General features: G+C 39.4%; 6 protein-coding genes and 3 long non-coding RNA genes across 13 annotated transcripts; 4 read left to right on the top strand and 5 right to left on the bottom strand.

Annotated features, from left to right (window-relative positions):
* Positions 1-556: 556 nt before the first annotated feature.
* Positions 557-1,279, bottom strand: LOC116926607. Its single transcript, XR_004396174.2, has 2 exons — positions 1,138-1,279; positions 557-1,081 (listed from the first exon to the last, which is right to left on the bottom strand). It is a non-coding gene; the product is annotated as an uncharacterized LOC116926607 (long non-coding RNA).
* Positions 1,280-2,102: 823 nt separating this feature from the next.
* On the top strand, positions 2,103-2,484 carry LOC123474041. The gene is made up of 2 exons (XR_006648661.1): positions 2,103-2,164; positions 2,249-2,484. It is a non-coding gene; the product is annotated as an uncharacterized LOC123474041 (long non-coding RNA).
* Positions 2,485-3,557: 1,073 nt separating this feature from the next.
* On the top strand, positions 3,558-5,253 carry LOC116926533 (retinol dehydrogenase 12-like). Of its 2 annotated transcripts, none has more exons than XM_032933472.2 (6): positions 3,558-3,733; positions 3,844-3,923; positions 3,983-4,282; positions 4,356-4,577; positions 4,668-4,875; positions 4,935-5,253. In XM_032933472.2, the coding sequence occupies exons 1-6, from the start codon at positions 3,573-3,575 to the stop codon at positions 5,029-5,031; spliced, it is 1,068 nt and encodes a 355-aa protein (XP_032789363.2). In that variant the 5' UTR covers positions 3,558-3,572; the 3' UTR covers positions 5,032-5,253. The 2 variants fall into 2 exon arrangements, with proteins under 2 accessions (XP_032789363.2, XP_032789364.2); XM_032933473.2 differs by having other exon boundaries at positions 3,600-3,761.
* Positions 5,067-6,234, top strand: LOC116926552 (FK506-binding protein-like). Its single transcript, XM_032933498.2, has 2 exons — positions 5,067-5,781; positions 5,842-6,234. Exons 1-2 carry the CDS (start codon positions 5,067-5,069, stop codon positions 5,997-5,999), a joined length of 873 nt encoding a protein of 290 aa, XP_032789389.2. The 3' UTR covers positions 6,000-6,234.
* Positions 5,841-7,036, bottom strand: LOC116926581. Its single transcript, XM_032933536.2, has 3 exons — positions 6,578-7,036; positions 6,223-6,517; positions 5,841-6,144 (listed from the first exon to the last, which is right to left on the bottom strand). Exons 1-3 carry the CDS (start codon positions 6,779-6,781, stop codon positions 6,032-6,034), a joined length of 612 nt encoding a protein of 203 aa, XP_032789427.1. The 5' UTR covers positions 6,782-7,036; the 3' UTR covers positions 5,841-6,031.
* A 2,386-nt stretch (positions 7,037-9,422) lies between these two features.
* LOC116926599 lies at positions 9,423-18,215 on the top strand. 3 transcript variants are annotated; one of them, XR_004396165.2, is made up of 6 exons: positions 9,423-9,514; positions 9,685-9,750; positions 10,108-11,188; positions 12,356-12,461; positions 17,211-17,890; positions 17,965-18,215. It is a non-coding gene; the product is annotated as an uncharacterized LOC116926599 (long non-coding RNA). The 3 variants fall into 3 exon arrangements; XR_004396164.2 differs by lacking the exon at positions 9,423-9,514 and having other exon boundaries at positions 9,521-9,750; XR_006648656.1 differs by lacking the exon at positions 9,423-9,514 and having other exon boundaries at positions 9,521-9,750; positions 12,337-12,461.
* Positions 9,743-11,500, bottom strand: LOC116926548. The gene is made up of 4 exons (XM_032933490.2): positions 11,312-11,500; positions 10,845-10,978; positions 10,367-10,774; positions 9,743-10,294 (listed from the first exon to the last, which is right to left on the bottom strand). Exons 1-4 carry the CDS (start codon positions 11,331-11,333, stop codon positions 9,953-9,955), a joined length of 906 nt encoding a protein of 301 aa, XP_032789381.1. The 5' UTR covers positions 11,334-11,500; the 3' UTR covers positions 9,743-9,952.
* Positions 12,059-13,527, bottom strand: LOC116926574 (aprataxin and PNK-like factor). Of its 2 annotated transcripts, none has more exons than XM_045175845.1 (3): positions 13,023-13,527; positions 12,669-12,951; positions 12,059-12,596 (listed from the first exon to the last, which is right to left on the bottom strand). In XM_045175845.1, the coding sequence occupies exons 1-3, from the start codon at positions 13,206-13,208 to the stop codon at positions 12,331-12,333; spliced, it is 735 nt and encodes a 244-aa protein (XP_045031780.1). In that variant the 5' UTR covers positions 13,209-13,527; the 3' UTR covers positions 12,059-12,330. The 2 variants fall into 2 exon arrangements, with proteins under 2 accessions (XP_045031780.1, XP_032789416.2); XM_032933525.2 differs by having other exon boundaries at positions 13,020-13,477.
* LOC116926491 (nuclear pore complex protein Nup133) lies at positions 18,108-22,469 on the bottom strand. Its single transcript, XM_045175840.1, is given in 13 exon segments — positions 18,108-18,384; positions 18,469-18,694; positions 18,764-18,977; positions 19,077-19,250; positions 19,329-19,735; positions 19,804-20,251; positions 20,308-21,299; positions 21,364-21,546; positions 21,548-21,670; positions 21,729-22,031; positions 22,033-22,061; positions 22,131-22,258; positions 22,316-22,469. Coding segments are annotated over 13 exon segments (3,411 nt in total). The 5' UTR covers positions 22,354-22,469; the 3' UTR covers positions 18,108-18,238.
* Between the last annotated feature and the right edge of the window lie 75 nt (positions 22,470-22,544).

The raw sequence follows: 22,544 nt of genomic DNA, 5'->3' as shown, positions 1-22,544 counted from the left end.
TAAAATTTATTCCTAATTGAATAATTATGTCAGTTAACTTATTCACTATTTCACTGTAAATGTGTTGCAATAGCCCTAATGGTTTAATTAAGCCTACTACATAGCTTTATCTAAAAAGTGACAAAGTTTGATACTTAACCCTATCATTTAAACATTTCATGCTTATGTAAAGCATTAAATTTTTGCTGTGGTAAATCCATCCATTTTATCATTTGTTTCAAATATTTCTCCAAAAAGATCAGTAAATTCAGTACTTTAAGAGCTTTCATATTTAGGCCATTCATTTACACGTTCTACAGCTTCAACTTTAAAGAACAAAGGTGTTATTCATCAGCAGCTCCTCCTCGATATTCGGCAATATGCGTCAGCACCCATGCAGGGAAAAATGTAACACCTCCTACAATAAGCAATCCCAGGAAAGCCTTTTCCTGTAATACGAAATCATATTTAAAATTTGACATTTTATGACAATCTAATGACAAAAAGGAAAATTGATTGACCAAACAATTGAATTTGTACGTCGACTGGTCGGCATTTAAGAAATTATTTGTACGTACCGCAGCCGGGACTTTCACACGGGCAGGGCCAGAAATGGCTGATGTTCGCAACTGGAATCCATTTGTTCCGGCGAGGGATTTTGTCAGGGAAAGAACTTTGCGAGCGACCAACATTTTTGGGAAACAAGGATATTGATGTACGTGCCTTGCCGAAAGAAGAACCTCACAGAATGGCGGATAAAATGGACGAACAGCGATGCCAGATGTGAACTCGATTCTCTCTCCCTTCCCTTCCCTGTGTTGCTAAATTGCCAAAATAAGTACTACAATGAAAGTGTATTCACATGGGAATCTTTTCAAGCACAGGAAAAAGAGAAAAACAAATTATTAAATAAAAATACCCAGAAATATATGTATATTTTTCAATTTTTCCATGATTCATTACACACCAATGAGGACATATTAGACAAAGATAACCAGGCATTAGACCAACTTAGGAACCTTGTTTGGTCTTAGAGATGTATCACCTTCACTGATGGTTTCATCTTCACTATCTAGTTCTTCTTCATCAATTGTCAGAATGTCTAAATAATTTATGTATCATTAGATGCACTATATTATTTTTTAAAATTCTATTCACACTTTGAGCATCAGATGATTCTATTCTGTTTTTCTCAATGCATTCTGTCAAAAAAGTGTTGACTTCTTTTTTTAACTTTTCAATTGAAGTAGTCAAAACCGATTTTGTTCCATTATCTTCTGACAAAACAATAGATTTGATGAACTGGTCTGTTGGTTCTCTTCCTTTGAAGTGTGCTGCAATGGTATAGCTCATTCTGTAGATTTTCAGTAGTTAAGTTAGTTATATTTCCTTTAAAAAATTTACGTTGTGTTTATACCTTAAGAAATTTGAATGTTTTTTGCGTTATCAAATTGTACCAGTTTCTAGATACGTTTCATGTGTCTGCATCTGCATACAGTCGACTGGTGGTGTTTTGTACACATTCTATTTTTTCCTATGGCTAAACAGAAACCCTTCCGCATTGTTGTTATATAGCAGAAGAGTAGGAGACGCAGGAGGCAGGACTCGGCAGGAGATAGACCAAGATCGGATGCTGAGTTGCCAAGGCTGAATTCCGACCTGCGGTATTTGTCCTCTCGGGCCCTATAGGAGGGAAATGAAAAATAATATATTTAATTAAGTTGTAGTTAGTTTTATTACAAAATCTTTTGGAATCGTGTACTATACCTCTGTGCTGATATAATACAAAACATTTTATCTCCAAAAAAGCTGTTATTTTTCCAGGAAACTTTTTGAAAGGTACTTGTTTACAATGTACCGTAGCAGACGTAAAGTGATTGACTGTGACTAGTGACTGTAGTGTCAAACTGTTTTCGTTTTTTATGTCATAAGTAGTGTAGTTTGTGATGTCGGTAATGAGTTATTTGACACAATTAGTCTTTTTAAGTTATCTGATTATGCTAAAGGACTTATTCATAAGGAAACAGAAATTTACTTAGAAAAACGTCTGCTTCTTGTTCTACAGTTGTAATACGGGGAGGGGGGGGGGGGTTGTGGAAAGGTAAACAAGTACCTTTCAAAAAGTTTCCTGGAAAAATAACAGCTTTTTTGGAGATAAAATTTTTTGTATTATATCAGCACAGAGGTATAGTACACAATTCCAAAAGATTTTGTAATAAAACTAACTACAACTTAATTAAATATATTATTTTTCATTTCCCTCCTATAGGGCCCGAGAGGACAAATACCGCAGGTCGGAATTCAGCCTTGGCAACTCAGCATCCGATCTTGGTCTATATTGGCATGTTGCCCATGTTGCCTCATCCGTTATCGTCTAACTTGTCAAACGTGCTTTAAAAAGTTCAAATCGTGAATAGTTTACGTCTAAAACTAAGATGTTTTCTCACGTTATGACTAACCGAGAAGAAATGGATTCTTTCAATGTAAACTCTCAAACAAAGCTTGCTCAAACAAGTCCAATTGCACAGCATTTGAAAAGCACAAACAAGCGTCAATCAAGACCTGATTACATAGTTATTGAACCTTTGCCGTCAAAACGGTATAAGAAAGATACTTTTCTTCAGTCCGACGATGTTTTTGAAACGTCGTCAATAAATTCGTTTGATCCATATCTTAGCTGCTCTTCTCACACCTCAAATATTTCATCTTCCAATCAGTCTCAACCTCAGCAACAAAACCAACAGCAGGAGTACTCAACTGACGAGGCACTTGGGAACCGTAAACACCGTTTGTTGAGGACAACTGAAATGTTGAAGGAAAGTGGGCTTTATGATGTGGCAGTGCGAACAGCTGCACTGATTCGGGAAAATCAGCAAAGCCATAAGGACCTGGAAGATCTAAAAGAGGAAACAAAACTCTTTTTGAGAGATGTCCTGAATAATCCTGAAAATAAGAAAATCAGTCAGATTTTTTATGGTTTGCAGCACAGCCAGTAGGGCCTAAACCTAGTAACATCCAAAATCACTTTCAGTTAAAAGCTCATTAGTCATTTATTTTCAAGTCCATTGTTTTGTAACAGAGATGCAATGCATTAATGCATATAGCACCATTGGTCCTAGTAAACATGACATATCTCAACTTGATGCTAAGTTATCTCCAAGATGTTACAGCACAACTTTTTACACTATCAAAAGTATGACATGGTGTCTTCCTGGTAATGCATCTGTAGTCATTATAGCTCTATGTAAATGGTGGTTTATTTCAACAAATTATTTCCTTAAAAACTAGTCTGTGCAATTGTTTTAGATGTTATCCTTTTGTTCTTGAATTTTTTGTAGCCTTTACCCTTCTTCAGTTACCTGGAAAAAAAAAAACAGTTTCTGCCTCGCCAACAGTGTTAGATTTAATTGCTTATCACACTATACGTAAATAAACGAAATCATTAAACATTTTTGTAAGTTTTTTTAGTTTCTATGTCTGCTAATTTTTTTTTCAAACTTTTTATTCAAATTTATGTGAATTGTCGAAAAACGGAACAAGTGAACAACCCGATTCGATGGTCATATTCTCATATAAGAAATTCTTATATAACCATGCTGATTTCCATTCAGAAGCGTGACAACATTGTAGAGTTTTCGTCAGCCATTGACCGGTTTGTCTCGTCAGTTTATTTTCAAAATTACGTTTCGTCCAATTATTTTACTAGTTTACTAAGATATGAAGTGGACTTTGATGAAATCGGCAACTTGTCTAGGTGCGGCATTGATTCTTTACTATTTTAAGTAAGGTAACCAAAATGAGATATTAAGTAATGATATGATGTAGTTAAATTGGATTCACCACAAACTGTTCCCAAATTTTTAGAAAACGCTTTGGTGGTCCTGTTTGCCGTTGTTTTTCAAGACTCGATAATAAGCTTATAGTAATAACCGGGGCAACATCTGGTACGTGTTTTTATTTTCACTGTGTTGATGTAAGGCTAAAGAGTCATTTTAAACAATAGGTATTGGATTAGTTGTTGCTCAACTGCTTGCCAATAGGGGGGCAAGCATTATCTTCACTGCACGAAATAGTGATGAGGGTATTGTCATTCAAAATTATCTGAGGGCAGCAACTAAGAATCCTAAGATTTATTGCAAGTACTTGGATTTAAATGACTTTGTTTCCATTCATAAGTTTGTGTTGCATGTGAATCAAGCCTGTTCCACAGTTGACTTGCTTATCAACAATGCTGGAGTTTTTTTCCATCCTCCCAGTGAAACTGTAGATAAGTTTGATGTCACATTTCAGACAAACTATCTGGGTAGGTTTTTAAATGGAGATTCAAAGTATATCAGATGGGTCAATAAGTAATTTTTTGAAACATTCTATTGCAGGTCATTTTCTTTTAACTGAATTATTGCTACCAAAATTAGCAGCCACTAGTCGTATAATATTTTTGTCATCAGCGGCCCATTTTTTAGCTAAATCGCTTGACGTGAAGACGGTTGCTGCTTTTGATCCAGAAGCTGGTGGATTATCGGCGAGATTCCAGAGTTACGCCAACTCGAAGCTATGCCTGTTGTTGTATAGTAAGATTCTTGCTCAACGTTGTAAAGGTAATTTTTTTATGCATGTAAGGGTGTTAATTACATTCAGAATTCAACCGAGTTTTTTGTGTTTAATGATTCCATTCTTTTGTATCACAGAACGAACCATAAACGTTTACAGCGTAGATCCTGGTTCAGTGGAGACGTCCATTTACAGGCATTTTCCTTTTCTGCAAAACCCCATTCTAAAAGCTCTTCAGAGACCAATTCGCTATATTGTCGTTCGCACACCATTACAAGGAGCACAAACTGTCCTTCACTGTGCCGTGTCTCCGCACCTGAGCAAGGAAACCGGGCTTTATTACTCGTAAAGAATTATATCAATATTTACTGAAGCACGTAACCGCTAATAGCTCCAAATTTTAGAGATCTGGTTTCTAAAACCCCTTCGGATCTGTCACAAGACGTCGAGTTATCCACGCATCTGTATGACTATAGCCGACTTTGGACAGGGTTGGTCTAGTTTTCCCATTCTTAGTGACAATTGAAAACTCCAAAATGACATTTGAATGGATCCAACTCAAAGAAGGCTTGCTGAAGAAAATTATACAGAAAGGAAAAGAAGGGAAGCGGCCACGATTTTGGAGTGAAGTAACGGGGAAATTAATTAAATTTCCATTGGGTTCAAATCAAGATAACTCCGTGCTTTTACCTGAAGAAAATACTACAGAAAATTTATCTCTTTTCCGCATCGGTGTTGCCCATGATGAATTGACAAGAATTCTTGAATTGTGTATACAACTAATGGACGAAGGTGAAGTGAGTCAATTTCGTGCTAAGACACGTAACGGAGAGTGGATTGAGTTTCAGCTCTACCTATATGAAATAGTGTCACAGGCTCCTCCTATGCCAGATTGGGATAGGTCAGAAGTGATCAGAGTGAGCAAACAATTAAAAGAAAAGGGCGTTTCTCTTCATCGAGGAAAACAAATTATTGATTCGTTCTACTTCTTTGGACGAGCATTAAAACTATTGATTCCATTGGAAGTGCGGCTTACGCATGATTTGTCCCGCAACCCAGAAAACAAAGACGAAGAAACAATTCGTCTCAAAGATGAGATTACCTCTCTCGTGGCCTCCATCTATAACAATTTAGCTGCCTGTCAGTTAGCGGCAGCTCATTACAGACATGTGGTATATCTGTGTGATCAAGTTTTAGAGAGGACACCAACCGACCTCAAAGCTATTTATAGGAAGGCATCTGCGCTTTTTGGTAAGATTTGAATTTTTTTGCAACTACATCTTTAAAATGTCGTTGTTTTCCGATTTAAAGGTTTAAAGCAATTCCAAGATTCTTTTGATGTGGTTAAAATTGGATTGGCACTGGACCCTACCAATAAAGCCATAGTGACTTTAGAAAGACAAGTAGTTGCTGCCTGCAATGAACAGGAGAAAACATTTGTAAAAGGAATCAAAAAGTTTTTTCATTGAAAGTGTAATATGGATGAATCAAGAATGTTTAATTAATTAGTTCTCTTCCTCTTCTTCTTTTCTTTCACTGTGTGTTGGATATTTTCTGGCATTTCTTCTTTTGGTTTCATGAGTCCAGATGATTGACACATTATACCTTCTAAGTCTGCAGCGTAGTTGTGTAACATTCAAAACATAAAACTGTTAAGAAGAGTTCAAAGGTAATAAAATCTCACCTTCTTACCTTTCCCATAAATTGGATGCCTTCTTTTAAGACCTTGTGGTAAATCAATGATTTTCTTGGTTTGAAAGTCAGTAGTTTGAATGTTCTTGGTTTTCAAACTGACATTTTTCACAACAGAAATTGTTCCAACTGTCTCCCTCGCAACAAACTTGATTTTGCCATTCTTGTCTGGCAGGACAAATGTGTTTATGTCACTTTTCTGTTGAACAATAGCTTCACATTTCTCTTTTTCGATTTTAAATTTGGTTGACTTAGAAAGGGAGAGTTCAAGATTACAAAGCTTCTCTGCATCCAGCTAAATAAAGGTATAGAAAATTCAGACATACAAAATGGCTCATTACTATTTTAATAATACCGTGCCAGGAAGTGTGACCATCCAACAGTCATAGTCATCAGAGGCCAATTCCTCTGCAGTTAACAATGCAGGGCACATTTTCAACGGAACCAGTCCAGCCTCTAGTTCGACATCGTTTTTAAAGTTGCTATTGAAACTAGAATTAACTGATACAATCTCAGCCGAATTTTCATCGTTTGACGATTCACTCTCACTGCTGGACATTTAAGGTATATTTTTTAATTCTTTCTTTTATAACGCGTTTTTCAAATTCTTTTTTTGGTTTCTTCACGCGTGTTGACAACTATCAGTTCGTCTGCTGCGATTGGCTTAGATTTACGCTTTGTTGCAAAATTTTTGGCAGTCTCCGAGTTGTAAATTTCCTACAGCAAGTAGTTAAGACTTAAGACTGATTTATGGTTACTTGACACACAAAAAAAAATTCCGGTTTAAGATGTGTGACTACAATTTAAAAAAAATATATTTAAAAAAACGAGTCATAGTCCCCTATGAGACTCTGGTCAAGCCAATTTTTAATACAGTTGCTAGGCCGTAAAACGATAACAGCAATTGTTCCGCGTAATTTTTTTTTCAAATCGTTCTTCCGTTCACGTTTTCCCGAAACATGGATTTTGATTATTTTTTTTTAAAATGTTATTCCTGTAATAAAGATATGTAAAACCATTGAACAAAAGGCGATTTATTCATTAATTTTTGAATCAATAATCTTTTTAATGTAATTATTGCCGGAAATGATTTAAAAGTCATTTCAAACAGTGAAATTCCGCTATGGTGAAAATGTCTAGTGTCCCAGAACGATATAGGCAAACGTTGCAGATGCAATGCAAAATCTTTCTTTGTACAAGCAATCAAAGCCTTGAATATCTTTTCCAAAATGTATTCATACGTGAAATCATCAGCTAAAGTGATCGGTGTAGTGGCCGTTGGAGCCGGAATCGTTGCAATTGGATGGCTAGGGTGGAAAGCCTATGCCAAAGTGAGTGCCAAAGTTGTGCAAGTGGACGAAAGCAATCCAGCGGAAGTGGATGAGGTTAACATCGTACCTCCAAAGGATGACGAGAAAGTGACGGAAGTTCCTGAAGCAGTAGTTGGCGATTTAGATCAGAAGCCAAACAGCGCACCCCGCCGGAAGAAGAAGTCGAATAAGGCATTGTGGAACGCTTCCTACCAACGTAGATTGGCCAGGAAAGCGAAAGAGAGGGAAGAAAGGGCCGCTCGAGAACAACAAGTGACTCCCGCAGAAGGATCCGAGGACGCGGATTCGACTAAGGTGTGTGAAACTTCCGCTGGCGATTTGGATGAGGAGACAAGCGGCACACCATCGTTGGACGCTGTGCAAGATGCTTGTGCAGCGGACTCAATCGTCGATCCCGTTGTTGTCATTGTTGACGAGGATACTTCAGTATCTGTGGGCCAAATGGACGATTCCGTCAAAGAGGGCACATTGCCTGAGCCAGCTGCTGATCCAGCCTGTACAGAACATCCTGTTATTGTCACCCGGCACGAGCTTGTCGAGAATGTTCCTGCTAGTGAAGGCGAGCAGTTGGTTGATGGGATTGTTGATGCGGTTGCAGATTGCTCCTGTTCCAACAGGTAGGAAGAAGAAGCCAAACAAGGTATTGTGGAATGCCTCCTACCAACGAAGATTGGCCAAGAAGGCGAATGAGCGAGCAGAGAGAGCTGCTTTAGAACAGGCGATTGTTGCGGAGTAAACGGCTCGTTGAGCATTTTTTCATTTCTTTTTTCTCCCCATAATCAGAGCAGAGCTTGCAAGTCAAAATTCTTGTGTATTTCAGTTCAATTTTGTAGATATTTACTCGTCAAAATTTCTTGTGCCTACGTATATTTTAGTTGGATTTTGTAAATATTTACTCGTCAAAATTCCTTGTTCCTCCATTTCAGTTCAATTTTGTATTTACCTGTTAAAATTTTTTGTACATTTCAGTTTTGTTTTAGAAATATTCACTTGTGATGACGCTCTTTCCCAGTTACAATCCAAAGGAGCTAGTCGACGAACCCGTAATGGAGTTGTTCATTGTAGTGCGTGGGGACTACCAACTATGTACACGTTTCTGTTTCCATTGTCTTTTTCACGGCACAAGTTTGCACTGCAAGTGACGGGATGGTGAGCAATATTGCCATCTCCCACATGCATGCACTCGCTGGAAAGAGACCACTACGAGAGTTGATTGTCTCGTAGTGATGGCAGAGTGTACAGGTAGTTTTCATCTCCACGACAGTCTTCAGCTACCTCTACGGGGGATTTTATCCTTAAATGAGTCAGCCGGTTCCGGACGTGTGCCACTGCGGAGAAAGCAGACCAAGGCTTGAGTTTTAACTGCTGTAAATAACAAAATTTTTTGTTCTTTTCTTGTAAATACCACTTAATTCTTTTAAACATACTGGCCTTGTGTTTGATTTTTATTTCATATTCACCCACTCGCTAACCTTTATTTGTTGAGTCTGTTGAAAAGAAAGAAACCATGGAACCCATCAGACTTCACCGCTTTCTAAAAAACAAGCAACTGTCTTATACAATCGGGAGGGTTGTATGTAATTAAGATCATGTAAAGCATTTTAAAGCAATAGAATCCTTCTATGCAATGACGGCTTTATCCTTACTGCATAGGCGGCTGGGTTATCGCACGCAATTATCGTTGTTGTGCCCTCCATGGGACAACCGAACTTGACGTGATCTCCAGCTAACAATTCCAAACTTTGAATCGTTAAATATGAAAAGATTTCAATGGATTGCTTAATAAAATGCCCATCGTAATAGCCTCCAGTGAGATATCCATTTTTCCCGTGGTTCTTTAGTGCCAAATCAGAACGATAGGGGACGATGACTGCAGTATTTCACACCCCAGCGGGCCATTTTTAGTTTTTCTACTTCAGTGCAATCCGGATTTCGAACGCGTCAAAGAGTGTGGCTGTCAGGTAACACATAAACATAACAGATATCAATATCACACACCAGACTCTGCCCAATTCAACCAAATCAGAAATTTTTAATTTTAAAGAGAAATTTTTTTATCCCCTTCATGAACGAGTCCAATAATAATGCCAAAATCTGTTTGTATACCCAAATGTCATGAACGTCATCGAAGATTGATCGTGGGAGAACTAAGGTTCTCAATTCGAAATTTGGTACTTTGTAGACGTTGATGACGGAGGTAAGTATTTTCACCTTACACAATCGATGTATTTGAGACCGTTTTGAGACATAAATGTTAAACCTTTCGACAAAAAAGAATCTTGGTTAGTTCAAATGGCATGATGCTTAAAACAAGAAAATAATTGTAAAACATAAAAAAGAACAGAATTGAATGTCGGAACAGTAGAACATACTAAAAAGCCATCTGAAAGAAAAACTATTTAAAATGGTTTCAAGTTAACATTGTTAGTGGGAAGTGGGAAATGTGGGAAGTCCATGTAATCTGGATAAATGATCTGAGAATAATCTTCACCAGACACTTCAGCATTCAAAATTGAATTTTCTTGTACAAAATTGTTTTTTTCCAACTTTGTAGCAGAAGGTGCAGCAATTGGCATCCAGGCATTTGAAACTATGAGGCTACTTTGACTCGATGACCAGTAAGTTTGAGGTGAACACTTTCGGTCACGAGACCAATCGGAAAAACAGCCATCATTTCCGACATTAGCTCCCTGTATGCTGGTGGAAGGCACACGTTCATTTATTTGATGAAAATTCTGCCTCTGGAATTTGCCGTTATGAATGTAGAATGCAATTAATTACTTTACGTTCGCGTGCAAATAAAAATTATGTACCATTTGGCTTGAATATGGCAGCTGATGTGGCATCATTCCGCCAAGTTGTTGCCCCTGCATTTGGCATGATATCGCTGCCTGGCTGCATTGGATTTGCTGACGGTAAGGTTGGTATTCCAATGGCTGGGTAAATGAAAGTGCTTGGGAAGAAAGAAAAGATCTCGCTTGCTCATTGTTCGCGTTATCAAGCTCAGTGGTAGTTGATGGAGGAGTTGAACGAGCCAGCGTTTCTCCAGTTTGGATGGCAAAGTTTTGAAGATACTGCGGCATCGTCAGCAAGACGCAATGTCGCGAGTTTGGATGAAGTCGATGTAGTTGTTCTGTTGCCAATGGAGATTTGAAATATCGACAACTTCGACATATACGTCCTCTACGCCAATCACTAGCCCGTCGATTTGCAAACCAGGTCTGCTCAAAGCATAATAGAACATAGCAACTGTTAATCAAGGCAAAATAATAATGCAATTGTAATTGATACTTGAACGCGCGCTGCATCTATTTTGCAGTGGAGAGCCATAGTTCCATACTGAAATCTATCTGGGTAAGGGTTGATAGAGTACAGTTGTTTGAGCCAATTTACAACGTCAAACGAAAGTCTTCTCTGTAACGACCCTTTAAAAAGAAATTTATGAATTGGCAAGAAATTAACAAAATAAAAAAACAAAAAACATAGGCCATGCTGCCAAGTATAACATTTCAGAATATGTAGAACAGTCGACGATCAAACATGGCAGTCAACAGGTGTCTGTGAGTAAGTGTGTGACTGAGGGGACAAGATGCAAGCGATCGACCATGTGCTCAGACTAGGCGGCCATCAATTAAGTAGGTTTTACATTAAATTAGAGAAAAATTGCCCGTCATATTACTAAAACATAATAAACGATAGAAATCGTGTAACACTGTGCCAGCTCTAGACGAGTTTTTTAAAACAGTGAAACAACTTACTTTTTTGGACATTACTATTCATTTTGATAAAAGAAGTATCCTTTGGAATAACCACGGAAATTTTTCAGTTAATTAAAGAGTCAGCAACCCAGAGGTCAGCATTATTTAACTTTTCCTGGCTTGAGTTGCCAAGAGTAGATTACTTGAAAGTCAGCAGTTTTGCACTTGACTGATTGATTTAATGGTCGATTGTCTTCCGACCCGAAGGTTTTTTTCTGTGATTTTGTGTAAGGATGGGGATCCCATACTTCTCCCCTTATTTCCATTGTTTAGCCATAGCTCAGCAGGGTTCATTTGCCGCCAAAACGAAGGGGAAGGCGTGGTTTTGATGATTGGCTTCGTCGAAGATGTGGTGCTTCCTTTTCATTATTTTTAATAGTTATTTGCGGAATTATTCGTCCTTCGGGGTGATAATAGTCTATTTCAATATGACCTATGCGAATGTGGAACTTTATTTAAGTGCTAGCGTGTACTCATCATTTCTTGTACGAAATCATTTGGTAAAGTTGTTTTCTGCCTTGTTCTAAAAACGCAAGTCGATTGGTTACTGGTTTCAAATTTGTCTGAAATAACTGTTATTGATGCATAGAAGTCATGCATAGATCAGTTCATGCCTTTTTAAAGGTCTTTTTTTAGTAACTTTTTATCAGTAACTCGTACAGCTTTTAGTACTTTTTGGATACCATGTTTTCTTTAAAAAAGATGCCAGATAATCGTCTTGCAGTTCGCTCCACATGCCCTCTCGTGTTACGAATGAAAGAAAAATTGTATTTTCAATTAGCATTTTTAACTCGATTATTGAACACTAGTAGTAAAAATTTAATGAAATATGAAGATAAAACCCTTCATGTACAAAATTGAGACTTAAAGCAACAGAAATGCAGCAAAAGATATCCATAAGACATTTTTGGGATAGGCACATCATTTGAACAAGTCCAGTTACACGATTACCAAGGATGATTATATTTAATGACTTTTTCAAAATTAGAATATAAAAAATGATTAAATGAAAATTTTATTTACAGTTTTTTGTTTCTCAAATAGTCTCGTGCATCCTTCAGGAGCTCCAAGACTTCTGGAGCATCATCGGCTGAAGCCTTCCACTGATCGTCTTTCAACAGATCCTGATCGATTTCGTCATCAACATCAGGTACATAATCTTCATCCTTTTCGTCTTCAATATTCTCTTCATCCTCTTCGCTGTCATCGATGAAAGGGTCGCTGAGGTCATACTCATTTTCGCCTCCAGATTCGTAATCTGCTTCTGAAGGGCGCCTTCTTTTTGCTGTTACAGTAAAAGAAAAAAATATCTTATCTTTGTGAAGGGAACAACTAAATTTAATAAAAAATGGGGAACCTGTCTTGCGTGGCTTTTTTGTTACCGGACCATCTGTAGATGGTGGCTGGGTATGCTTGAAATCTCTCTTGTGTTGTGGATTTTGTCTATAGCAAGATGTACCATATTGACATTCAGGCCTGTTATTGTTACCATCTTGTTGAGTGCCATCTTCCTCTTCGTTGGGAACTGGAATGTAGTCATCATCTCCTGGATGGCTGAATTCTTGTTTGTGAGTAGGATTTTTCCTGTAACAATGTTCTCCATATTTGCAAGCAATACGCTCATTTTTTGAAGTACTAGTCTATAGAGAGCCCACAAAAATGCACATCAGAATTTTTAAAAAGATATAACTGAAATTTAGTAAGGTACCACTGTTTCAGTTTTATCCAAGTCTTTTTCATCTCTGCTAGGAGGCGGGCTTTTGGGACCCTCTTCGTTTTGGGTTGTGGTTTCATCTAATGTAAGCATCCAAGCCGGTAGTTTTCTATCCTCCTCTTCATGACTTTCCTCCTGCTTTTCAGCTTCCCTTGTCTCCTCGGGTTCTTTTTTAATTTCCATTTTGAATTAAAGGTAGTACTTGAATACGATGTATATCTACAACGCTCACTGTTATGGTTTTTAAAAACGATTTGCAGTCGATGATTAGCTATCAATCGTGCCGCAGCCACACATATCGATAGCTAAGGCATCCCCCAGATTTCTCCATGATAAATAAAATCGACAAGTATAGGAAAAACACGAATCTAGACAGAGTTGTTTCCTTTTTCTTCAAAGAATAGGTTGTTAGCGAAGGTAGGACGGGACAGGCCTCATGTGTAATTATGAAGAGTTCACTTTGAACTCATCGTCAATATTATTATGCGGCACAATGCCAAACGTAATTGGATTGCTTGTGCTATGGACGTCATCCACAATGCTCACCAATGAAGGAAGCCGTACCAAATAGAGTGGAATGTGTGACTGACTGATTGGTATGAGAATGCCGAGCGCGCGTCTCTATTCGTAACTCGTCGAAGGACGTGAAACATCGTATTCGTAGAAAAGAAGAGGCAGAGTGACAAGAAGTCACTCTTCAAAAATCAGCAATTCCGATTGCGGATCTCAATGGATCTGTTCTGTTCCCAAACTATAAATGAGCTCCTGGTCGGATGAAATCGTCTTTTTTAGCCAACAGCTTTTTTTGTCTCTTCTTTACAGTTGACTTCTTCTCATTGACCCCGAAAAAAGTCTATTCTTTTCCTTACAGTTTCTCTTAAAAGATTATCGCGTGTGTGGGGGTCTAAAGCGTTCATCCACGGTGTAGTAGAACACGATCGATATTACGGATACGCACCCGTGAGGGTCTCATTCGTGCCTGTTTGGCGTCTTCATTTATAAGGTCGACAACCTAAAAGAATGGCCATCAACAAAACTCAATAAATAAAGCTATACCATTGCGTTGGAAGAAATGAGGAAGGATGTATAGTAATCAAATAAATCTTCGTCAACGCCAAGAGTTATTTTCGTTTGTGCATCCGGCAAGAGTAAGACGTTGCTCCGAAAAGTCACCGATATGGAAACAGCGAGTGTTATATCAGTAAGCTTCGATATCTAGAATGCAGTGACACATGCGACAGATATACGAGCATCTTGGTATCACATATATAGAGGAGGGACCTTCTACACATGTTTTCCATTTTGATTGGGGACCAAAGAGTCACGAACCGTGTTGTCAGTGTATAACACTCGATCGAATATGTCGACCCCGATGTCTGCTTTGTCAAGTACGTTTATTGATCGAGCTGAAAGAACGAAAGAGTAAAATAAGAAAAATTCTTTTTTTTTCTTGAGTTCTATTTATATTTTGTCTTTTTCTTTATACACACTTCTGCCATAAAAACATCCTACAGCAATCATTCGCTTCAATGAAGTGGATCTCCATTTTTTATTATTAAAAAAATTAAATATTAGGTTTGTTTTTGTTGCTAGGCTTGATTCGTGGCATTTGTTTACTTAACTAGATTAAGAATATACCGGAACTGCGATGGCGGGCTTTATAGGATTGGGAATCGGCGCGAGTTGGTCGTCATTCAAATCCCATTACTGGAAGGCGACTATTTGCCAGTTTGCATTGGTTTCCTTTTCCCCAAACCCTGAATGTACGTGCGGGCATTAATATTCAGAATTTCGTTTTGAAAGATCGGTAGATTGCACAAAAGAAGATTTAGCATGCGCTGAAAAGGCTTTATGTGTCTGTGTGTGTGTTATCGAGGTGCGCCTTTGTGCCTTCGAATGGCTCCTCCTCGGTCGGGAATATTGTGAAAGTAAAGCAAGTTTCGTGGCCATTTCAGCTTGCATCACAGTCGGAGTCGGGTGTCCAAACACTGTCCTTCTCTCTCTGTCTCTCTTTCCACCACATTTGACGGGTATTTCCAGGCAAGTGGAGACACGCGCGCTTGATTTGTGTGTGTGTGTGTGTGTGTGTGTCTGTGAGTTGTGCAGCGGACTGTGTTTGAGAGGAAAAGCGGGAGGGGGAGACTTAAAAATTCGCTTGAAGCGGATTAGTTGGAAGACAACGCAAAATGGAAGCGGGAGCAGGCGGTTCGGGCGAAGCGAGTCCAGAAAATAAAGCGGCGGCGGCCAAAAATCGAAACGAAAAATTTATCCGATTAATCACTGTTATCGCCTACTTTTGTAGTGTTTCCGGTGCGGCTGTAATGCTTTCGCTTTATTACATTTTCCTTTGGGATCCCGATCCTCGTTCCAATCACGCCGCATTTCAAGAGCCGGATTCGGCCTATACTCCGTCATCTCGTTCCCAATTATCAAGCCTTTCTACTTCCGCTAGTCCTCTTTTACGACATCTGATTGGCGACCACACAGTAACTGGTACGTCTATTTGCAGGCTAATTTATTTTGTCATACAAACAAACACAATCCGACTTTATTGATTGACTCTATTTTTTTCCTTCCCTTTCAATCATCGATTGACTAGCACCGATCAACCTAACGTCGGAAGTGTTGGGAGTCACTTCTAATGGAACGTGAAACATGTAAACCAATTAGCGCTGGTCGCCAATTAACCAGTCAATAAATATTGATTCTTCTTCTTCCTTCTTTAACCATTTCCTCTCTATTGTACTATATACATTCTGAAAGCAAATTTTCGCCAGTTATATTTTATTCCAAATATGTGTTGCAACGATTGACAGAGGCCATACATGAAATGTTGATTCGAATAAACCAAAAGACCGCCGGAATGATGTATCGATTTCAAAGAGTTTCTTCCGCAAAAAGTATGTTCCTTTAAAGATTTTTGTTTGACCTCCAGGATTCCCATTCGGAATGGACGGTATGGTAGTAAATCAACGAGAATCTTTTTAGCTGCGTAAATAACACTAAGTCAATGTGGAGCATCTCTTTAAATAATAATAATAAAAAAAGGGTAGTTTTTCTTGGTCCTGTGCAGCTGGCGTTATTATCGACAGCCGGCTGGATGAAGATGACGTAAATGGACGATCTGCTTCTGAACGGTATATAGCAAAGCAGCCAACTGGGTAATCGCCCTCTAGAGAAATATTTATTATTTCAACTGCTTTGCTGTATCAGTGCCAAAAATGAACTCGATAATCCTTCCGGCGAAAAGAAAAAGACATTTTTTGTTTTGTTCCCAATGAGTCCCATGCCGACAATTTCCTCTCGTCTAAGATTACAATTTCAAAAACCAGTAACGGGCCTTAACATTTAAAAAATTTAAGGAGAAAAGTTGATTTGACCGGAAGAAGTTAATGGCTGCTATAGCCCCAAGGCAATTGTAAAGCAGTTAGTCTTTCAGCCAAAGCAATTTTTTTTTTTTTCATTTAAAAAATCCATTACATTTTCATAAAAACAGCATCAATTTGGTAGAGTGAGCTATTCAATTAATCAAGTCTCCCCTTTTCATTTGAAATTGCCTGATTCATCAAATAGTGCGCATTCACGAAAGGTTTCCAATTGTCGGCATTTTCAAAACCGAGTCACGTCCCAACTGTCAATTATTACTTGATATGGAACTCACGGCCTTGTTTCCCTGTCCTCGAAAGTGTTCATTTATTGATCGCCATGCTGGGTGGGAATTCGTGCAATGCGTTCTTCAAAATAAAAACTCGTCCCTCTTTGTTTACCCAGCAAAACCACGTAGCGTCTAAATCAAAAGCATTCTTTGTTATACAACGTGGAAACATAAATGTAATTCCAATCTTTCCTTATAAGATCTTACATAGACTTTGATGTGAGTGTAAGAAGGCATTAAGCTGTGACAAGATTGAACGATTCCGGGTGGACGTAAGCCCATTTTGGACGTTTAGTAAGACCTTTGCCATTAGACAGAAGACCTTTTCCCTTGTTGTCTTTATATTGAATCGAAGCCGACAGCGATTTAAAGAGGCTCAAGGGAAAGAGAAAAAGCCTGACTTGATTATAGGAACCAAACGACTGAGCATGCGCTTTCGTACACAAACATTTTGTTGTTTTCTTTTTTCCTTTTTTTAAATTTCTGGTCCTTTTTTTTTCGTGTTTCGTTTCATGTCAACACGCTTGTAGGATGCTGATGAAGATACGTTGGGTGTTCTAAAATGGCTCCTCCTGGTTCCTGTTAAGGGCAAAGAAAAAAACGTAAATAAACCAAAAGGCGTCGAGTGAAGGCATTCGAGCAAACTCCTTTCTTAGTTCTAGTCGTTCATTTTCCTTGTTCTTTCTTAATTCTTCACACGTATTCCAATTAGCTATCAAACTCGTCTTTTTTAAAATTGTGTGACGGGTTTGTGTTGGTTTTAAATTCGTCTGTCGGATGATCGCAATCAGCGTCGGATGTTTCATGAAACTTTTGTGTCAAGAACAAATTCGGAAATCAACAAAAATGAGTGTCGGTGATTGTTTGTGCGAAATCCTGCATTCGAAATCAGCCAATTCAACAATTATCATGCCAGGTGAAAACAACGGAGTCAAAAGTGGGCCCGGAGATGAGAAAAACAGCAAATTCATCCGATTATTTACAGTTGTAGCTTACGTTTGCAGCGTTTCTATAGCAGCTGCTTTGCTTTCTTTGTACTATTTCTTTATCTGGGATCCGACAACTTATGAGAATAGTCTTCTAACCGTCACAACCAAGAACGCGTCTTACCTTTTCGGTCCGTCCCACCCGGCCGACAAGAGTAGTAGTATGAATGCCACTGGTCCTCTTTTACGGCCACTCCTTGGCAACTGCAGCGGCAGCAATGACGGTATGTTTGGCAAATCAATCGTGTTTGAAGACATGTTGATTTCGTTGTTTGTTTTTTCTTTCGCCGAAATCCAGCGCAAGGCAATCTAACATCGCATTTGATGCAAGACAAACCATCTGCTGCCTTCTAAAAAGGATGTACACAACACATTGGCACCGAAACGCTTTCAAGACAATCAAATTCAGCTTTCCCGTTTTTCTAGCGTACTGACATTAACTCGTATGAAAATCCTTTTGTATTTTGTTGTTCACAATCCTCGTTGCGAGGTAGGTGCACACTGTTTTCTGACACAAGGCGTACTAAAAATAAACAAGGAGGAAATGAACCATCATTATCTTAAATATATGTTTAACGAGTGGCTTCCATTAGAGAATTGACGTGCTCGTAGACGGCCTTCAACAGAAACTGGAACACGTCATTGCCGGCCAATTCGGATAACTGCGGCTCCTGCAAGATTTCTTCTGGGTTAGGTAGTAAATCGGCCAAATCTTCCCCTGCGCAAATAACACATCGTCAATGAAGGAGCCAACTGACTAATAGCCTTGAAATATTTTTCCCTCTTTTTTTTCTTTTCTTACCCGTGCCAAGAGCGAACTCAATAATCTTAAAAAAGATCGTTCCGCTGATTGACTGCAGCACGTTGTCCATGTCAAACTGCGTCCATGCGTCACGCAGAATGGCTTTTGCCCAAATTCGAAGTCGTCGGGACTCTCTTTCATCGGGATTCTCCAGGAAGTTCAATAAATCCAAAGCCTTTTTGAAGTCGAGTTCATTGGCCAGAACATTTTCGTCGCAAATGTACATCTTTAAAGCAGAAAAGAAAGAAAACCAAACGATGATAATCTATTTTTGTGAATCGATTTATGATGATACCTCGATTAATTCGGATGCGGTGAACACTCTCATCGTGTTGGGATCAAGATCGTAAGCTTGTAAAACCATAGCAGGAAGTTGTTCTTGATGCATCAGTAGGGCAAGTTCGGCTTCTACGATTTCCATTTCTGCTTGAACGACTTCAGGATCAGGACCCAACTTTTCTTCGGTGACGAGATGTAGTTTTGCTAAGCTTAGGAGAGTCCTCTTTCGGCTGTGACATAGTAAAGAAAAAAAGTAAACTTTGAATAACAAGCTATCTTAACGCAAAAAAAAAAAAAAAAAAGATTTGAGAACAAAAAAGACATATCACCTATAAAGATCTTTCTCCATGCTTGCCAAATTGGTCAAAGTACGAGCTGCTTCCAAATAAAGTTCGTTCTCGGACTGATCCACCCACAGGATGTCCGGGTGGTTTTCTAGGAAAGTGCTGACTTCCGGACGTCGTAGCCGGAGCAATTTTTCACGTTGGTTGCGTTGCATGTACCTTAAGAGCGACCACGGACGTCATAAATAAAGTTTTGTTAACTGCATTATTGGATAGCATAGAGTGACTATATATTACCACTTGCACGCGAACTCGGTAAAACCAGAATCACCGAGTTTGTCTATGTAAACATTCAACTTGTCTTCATTCATCGTTTCATCACAAACTGTGAGCAAAGCTGCAAAATCGACGTATTTCTCAGCTAAAAGAGCTGCTCGGTCGAATTCGCGTCCTTTCAGGAACAAATCTAAGATGGCACTTCGTTCCGATTGGACTTCTTGCCTCGCCTGGGCAAAAACTGAACCGTTTTCTTCACAACTGTCTAGGTATAGTTTGAGGGCATCCAGTAGGATGTCAGCTAGATTAGCGGCTTGACTCCAAAGATTACTTCGGAGACCAGCATCATCTGCATTAGCCACTCCTTCTTCGACAAGAAGATGCAACAGCCGCACGATTGACGATCGTACGCTTCTAGGTCCAGGTGCCTGCAAAAAAACATTAAAAAACAAAAGCTTAGGAAAGAAACAAAAACAAAAAATCATTTCAAGATTACGGCAATCCAGGGCAGAGTTTCGAAGCTGTTTTCACACTGCTCCAACAAATCGATATTGCGGGCTCGGTAGTCACGGGCAGCGTTGGTCATCGCAACGATAAAGTTGGCGGCATTGCTGATCGGTTTGACTTTATCGGATGGAGAGCCCCCCATGCTGGCCACGGTTTCGCAGACGACATCCACGAAACAAGGAAAGAAATCTCCAAGTGCTAAAATGTTTCTGTAGAAATGATCTTGCTGCGTCAATTTGTCGTTGGTTTGTTCAACTGCTCGTTCTTGAAGGACACGGCGGATGGCAGTATCGATGAGCGTGGAGCCGGGTGTATGGAGAGCACGTAAGGCCAAGGCTGACCGCAATTTTTCAGCATGTTCCATAAGCACGAATGCACTAGATTTGGCACCACGGCGGTCACCGATTGCTGTCAAGTCTCCCCAAATGGACATGTTCCTACAAAAAAACAATGTCATGTCTATTGCTTTGAAGGAGTAATAAACAAACTGTACCGAAGGAAAGTCAGAAATAGATCATGGGCCTTGACTTTGTCTTCCAACTGATGAAGGACTAATAAAGATACAGTTGTGAATGTGGATTCGTGGCCTGCTGGAACTGAATCTGTCCAGCGGGGATCGGATGCTGGATAGTCGTCGATGATCTTTTGGCTGAGTTCAACTACCATACGATCCAATAGAGAATCGATTTGCCCTTTACTTGTGGGAGAAGAGAATAAATCCTCAAGCAACGTTTGCGTTTCATAGACATTTTTGCGGCAAAAGTTGAAGAACGCCATTTTCAATTTGGATGACGTCGATTCAATCTGAATGATAAATGGATTGGGTGAAATTATTTAACTTTTCTGAGAAAACCTCTGACGTACCTGAGCAGGATCAAGCGTTTCAGCCATAATGTGGGAGTGTTCCATAATTGATTCATCAATAAAAGATTGGCTGTCGTTTGGCCCACCGGAAGAAGGCTGTAAAACCAAAACACCATGGCGTGTAGAGAAAAAAACTGGTCGCTGATTAAAGACACCTGCCCCAAGGAAACGCTCATTGGGAGCACGGACTTCAAGCCGGTCGGGCTCTTCTAATGGCTCGTTAGACGGTACGCACAGGATCCATTTATCCGAATAAAGGTAAGCTGTTGAACCAACCAGAACAAAGCGACATTGAGGAGGAGGAGGTGATTCCAGGGAAGAGGAGTCTGATCGTTCGGACATGTCTGTGGCGAACTTAAGGACACAAAAAGAGTCGAACCCAGTGGGCGGAGAACTCGTTTGTAATGGGAGAGCGGCCAAGGCATATTGGATCTGAGAGTTCAGGTTGGGATTGGAGGCGGCAATCAGCAAAACCAATTCGCTCTTGTGAACCTGAGCATCAAGAACCCAGACTCTCAAATGGTGGATGGCGTTGCTCCTACTCCAGACGTGCGCAATGAGTGAGTCTCTCGCCCATTTGTCAATATCGCATTGGTATAGTAGCCGTTCTGTTTCACCAACCTAACATAAACATGGCCAATACAATTTTAATGGGGACTGTTGGCATAATAAAAAAAAAATGTACCTGCCAATACTGCAATGTTTGACTGCATAGGATTTGTACTTCCAAAGTGTTGCGATCTTTTCTCTGGCTCAAAAGCTTAACCAAACGTGTCTCCGTTGATTGATGCGTGGAAATGGAGCCAAATATCAATGACGACATCCTCCGGCTAATGGAGCCTAAGAGTCCCTGAGGCGTCTTGAAATTTCCGGCATTGTATATTAGGTCGGCCGTCTGTCGTCCGAGGAGTCAACAGCAAAATGCTAGCTGTCGTTGTGGCCACTAGGCAGCCCAAAGGCATGGCTTCACTCAGAGTATCACACTCTTGTCCCTGTTGTAATAATATTGCAACTCATTGTGCTTGGAGAAGAAATATTGAGTAGATTTACCTGAAGGTCTGCATTGATTTCAACAAAAAAGTTTTCGTGAGCAACTGAATCCCAGTACCGGACAGTTCCCTCCGGAGACACTGCAATGCATGATGGAACACTGTCAGGCTCTGAGGAGAAAACAGCTACAAGATCTGATTTGTGGGCCAGGTCACTTGGTGGTAAGGTCAATTCATGGCATTTTGGGGAGGAAACAGCTATCGATTTCCTGGAAGGTGTCATTGCCAAGCTAACACTAGTTGATTTTGAGAACTTCCAAATGACTAATTGTCGCCCACACACAAACCAAGCCCAGCCATCCTTTAGACAGTGTTACACTGCACTCGGTTTTTCCTGAAAGAAACGAGTTGAAGAATATGAAATTTTAGCTTAAAAAATAAGGATCATTTTAAATGCTATTACTTTCAGCAGAGGCGATAAGTTCAATAACAGCCACTGGCAATGACGTGCCAAAATTCTCCAATGCATAATTGGACGTTTCAGCCAAGTTGCGGGACGCATTCAATGATCGTGAACTAATGTTCAACGAGCTATAAAAAATTTAATTTCAATCGGGATGAAGATGTGTTAAGTTTATGAAATTATACTTTCGCCTGCCGACTTTTAACAAATTTTTCCTATCCATTTAATCGATTCACTGTTTTTCACTTTATCAGACCTGAAATATTTTGAAACATTTGTCGTCTGGCACGTTTAAAATAAATCTGTCGGTACCAATGGCGGTCCAATGTTGCCAAAGCTATTCCTTAATTCAGGTTTTTTTCCTTGAATCATTGAAATCATTGCTTTTTTACATCTTTTCATATATTAAGTTGA

This window comes from Daphnia magna, linkage group LG7, assembly GCF_020631705.1.
Source record: "Daphnia magna isolate NIES linkage group LG7, ASM2063170v1.1, whole genome shotgun sequence".
NCBI classification, from domain to species: domain Eukaryota; kingdom Metazoa; phylum Arthropoda; class Branchiopoda; order Diplostraca; family Daphniidae; genus Daphnia; species Daphnia magna.
This window is presented reverse-complemented; position numbering and strand designations above follow the sequence as displayed.

Bases quoted from the DNA above. Each gene is read 5' to 3' on its own strand.
- LOC116926574 (XM_032933525.2), bottom strand. From the start codon at position 13,208: ATGGAAATTAAAAAAGAACCCGAGGAGACAAGGGAAGCTGAAAAGCAG. The intron at 12,952-13,019 runs GTACCTTACTAA...GGCTCTCTATAG, and splicing joins TGGATAAAACTGAAACAGTG to ACTAGTACTTCAAAAAATGA. The intron at 12,597-12,668 runs GTTCCCCATTTT...TTACTGTAACAG, and splicing joins AAAAAAGCCACGCAAGACAG to CAAAAAGAAGGCGCCCTTCA.
- LOC116926548 (XM_032933490.2), bottom strand. From the start codon at position 11,333: ATGAATAGTAATGTCCAAAAAA. The intron at 10,979-11,311 runs GTAAGTTGTTTC...TTCTTTTTAAAG, and splicing joins GAATAGTAATGTCCAAAAAA to GGTCGTTACAGAGAAGACTT. The intron at 10,295-10,366 runs GTACATAATTTT...GGCAAATTCCAG, and splicing joins TGCCATATTCAAGCCAAATG to AGGCAGAATTTTCATCAAAT.
- LOC116926581 (XM_032933536.2), bottom strand. From the start codon at position 6,781: ATGTCCAGCAGTGAGAGTGAATCGTCAAACGATGAAAATTCGGCTGAG. The intron at 6,518-6,577 runs GTATTATTAAAA...ACCTTTATTTAG, and splicing joins TGGTCACACTTCCTGGCACG to CTGGATGCAGAGAAGCTTTG. The intron at 6,145-6,222 runs GTAAGAAGGTGA...ACTACGCTGCAG, and splicing joins GCATCCAATTTATGGGAAAG to ACTTAGAAGGTATAATGTGT.
- LOC116926552 (XM_032933498.2), top strand. From the start codon at position 5,067: ATGACATTTGAATGGATCCAACTCAAAGAAGGCTTGCTGAAGAAAATT. The intron at 5,782-5,841 runs GTAAGATTTGAA...TCCGATTTAAAG, and splicing joins GAAGGCATCTGCGCTTTTTG to GTTTAAAGCAATTCCAAGAT.
- LOC116926533 (XM_032933472.2), top strand. From the start codon at position 3,573: ATGCTGATTTCCATTCAGAAGCGTGACAACATTGTAGAGTTTTCGTCA. The intron at 3,924-3,982 runs GTACGTGTTTTT...TTTAAACAATAG, and splicing joins AATAACCGGGGCAACATCTG to GTATTGGATTAGTTGTTGCT. The intron at 4,578-4,667 runs GTAATTTTTTTA...TTTGTATCACAG, and splicing joins TCTTGCTCAACGTTGTAAAG to AACGAACCATAAACGTTTAC.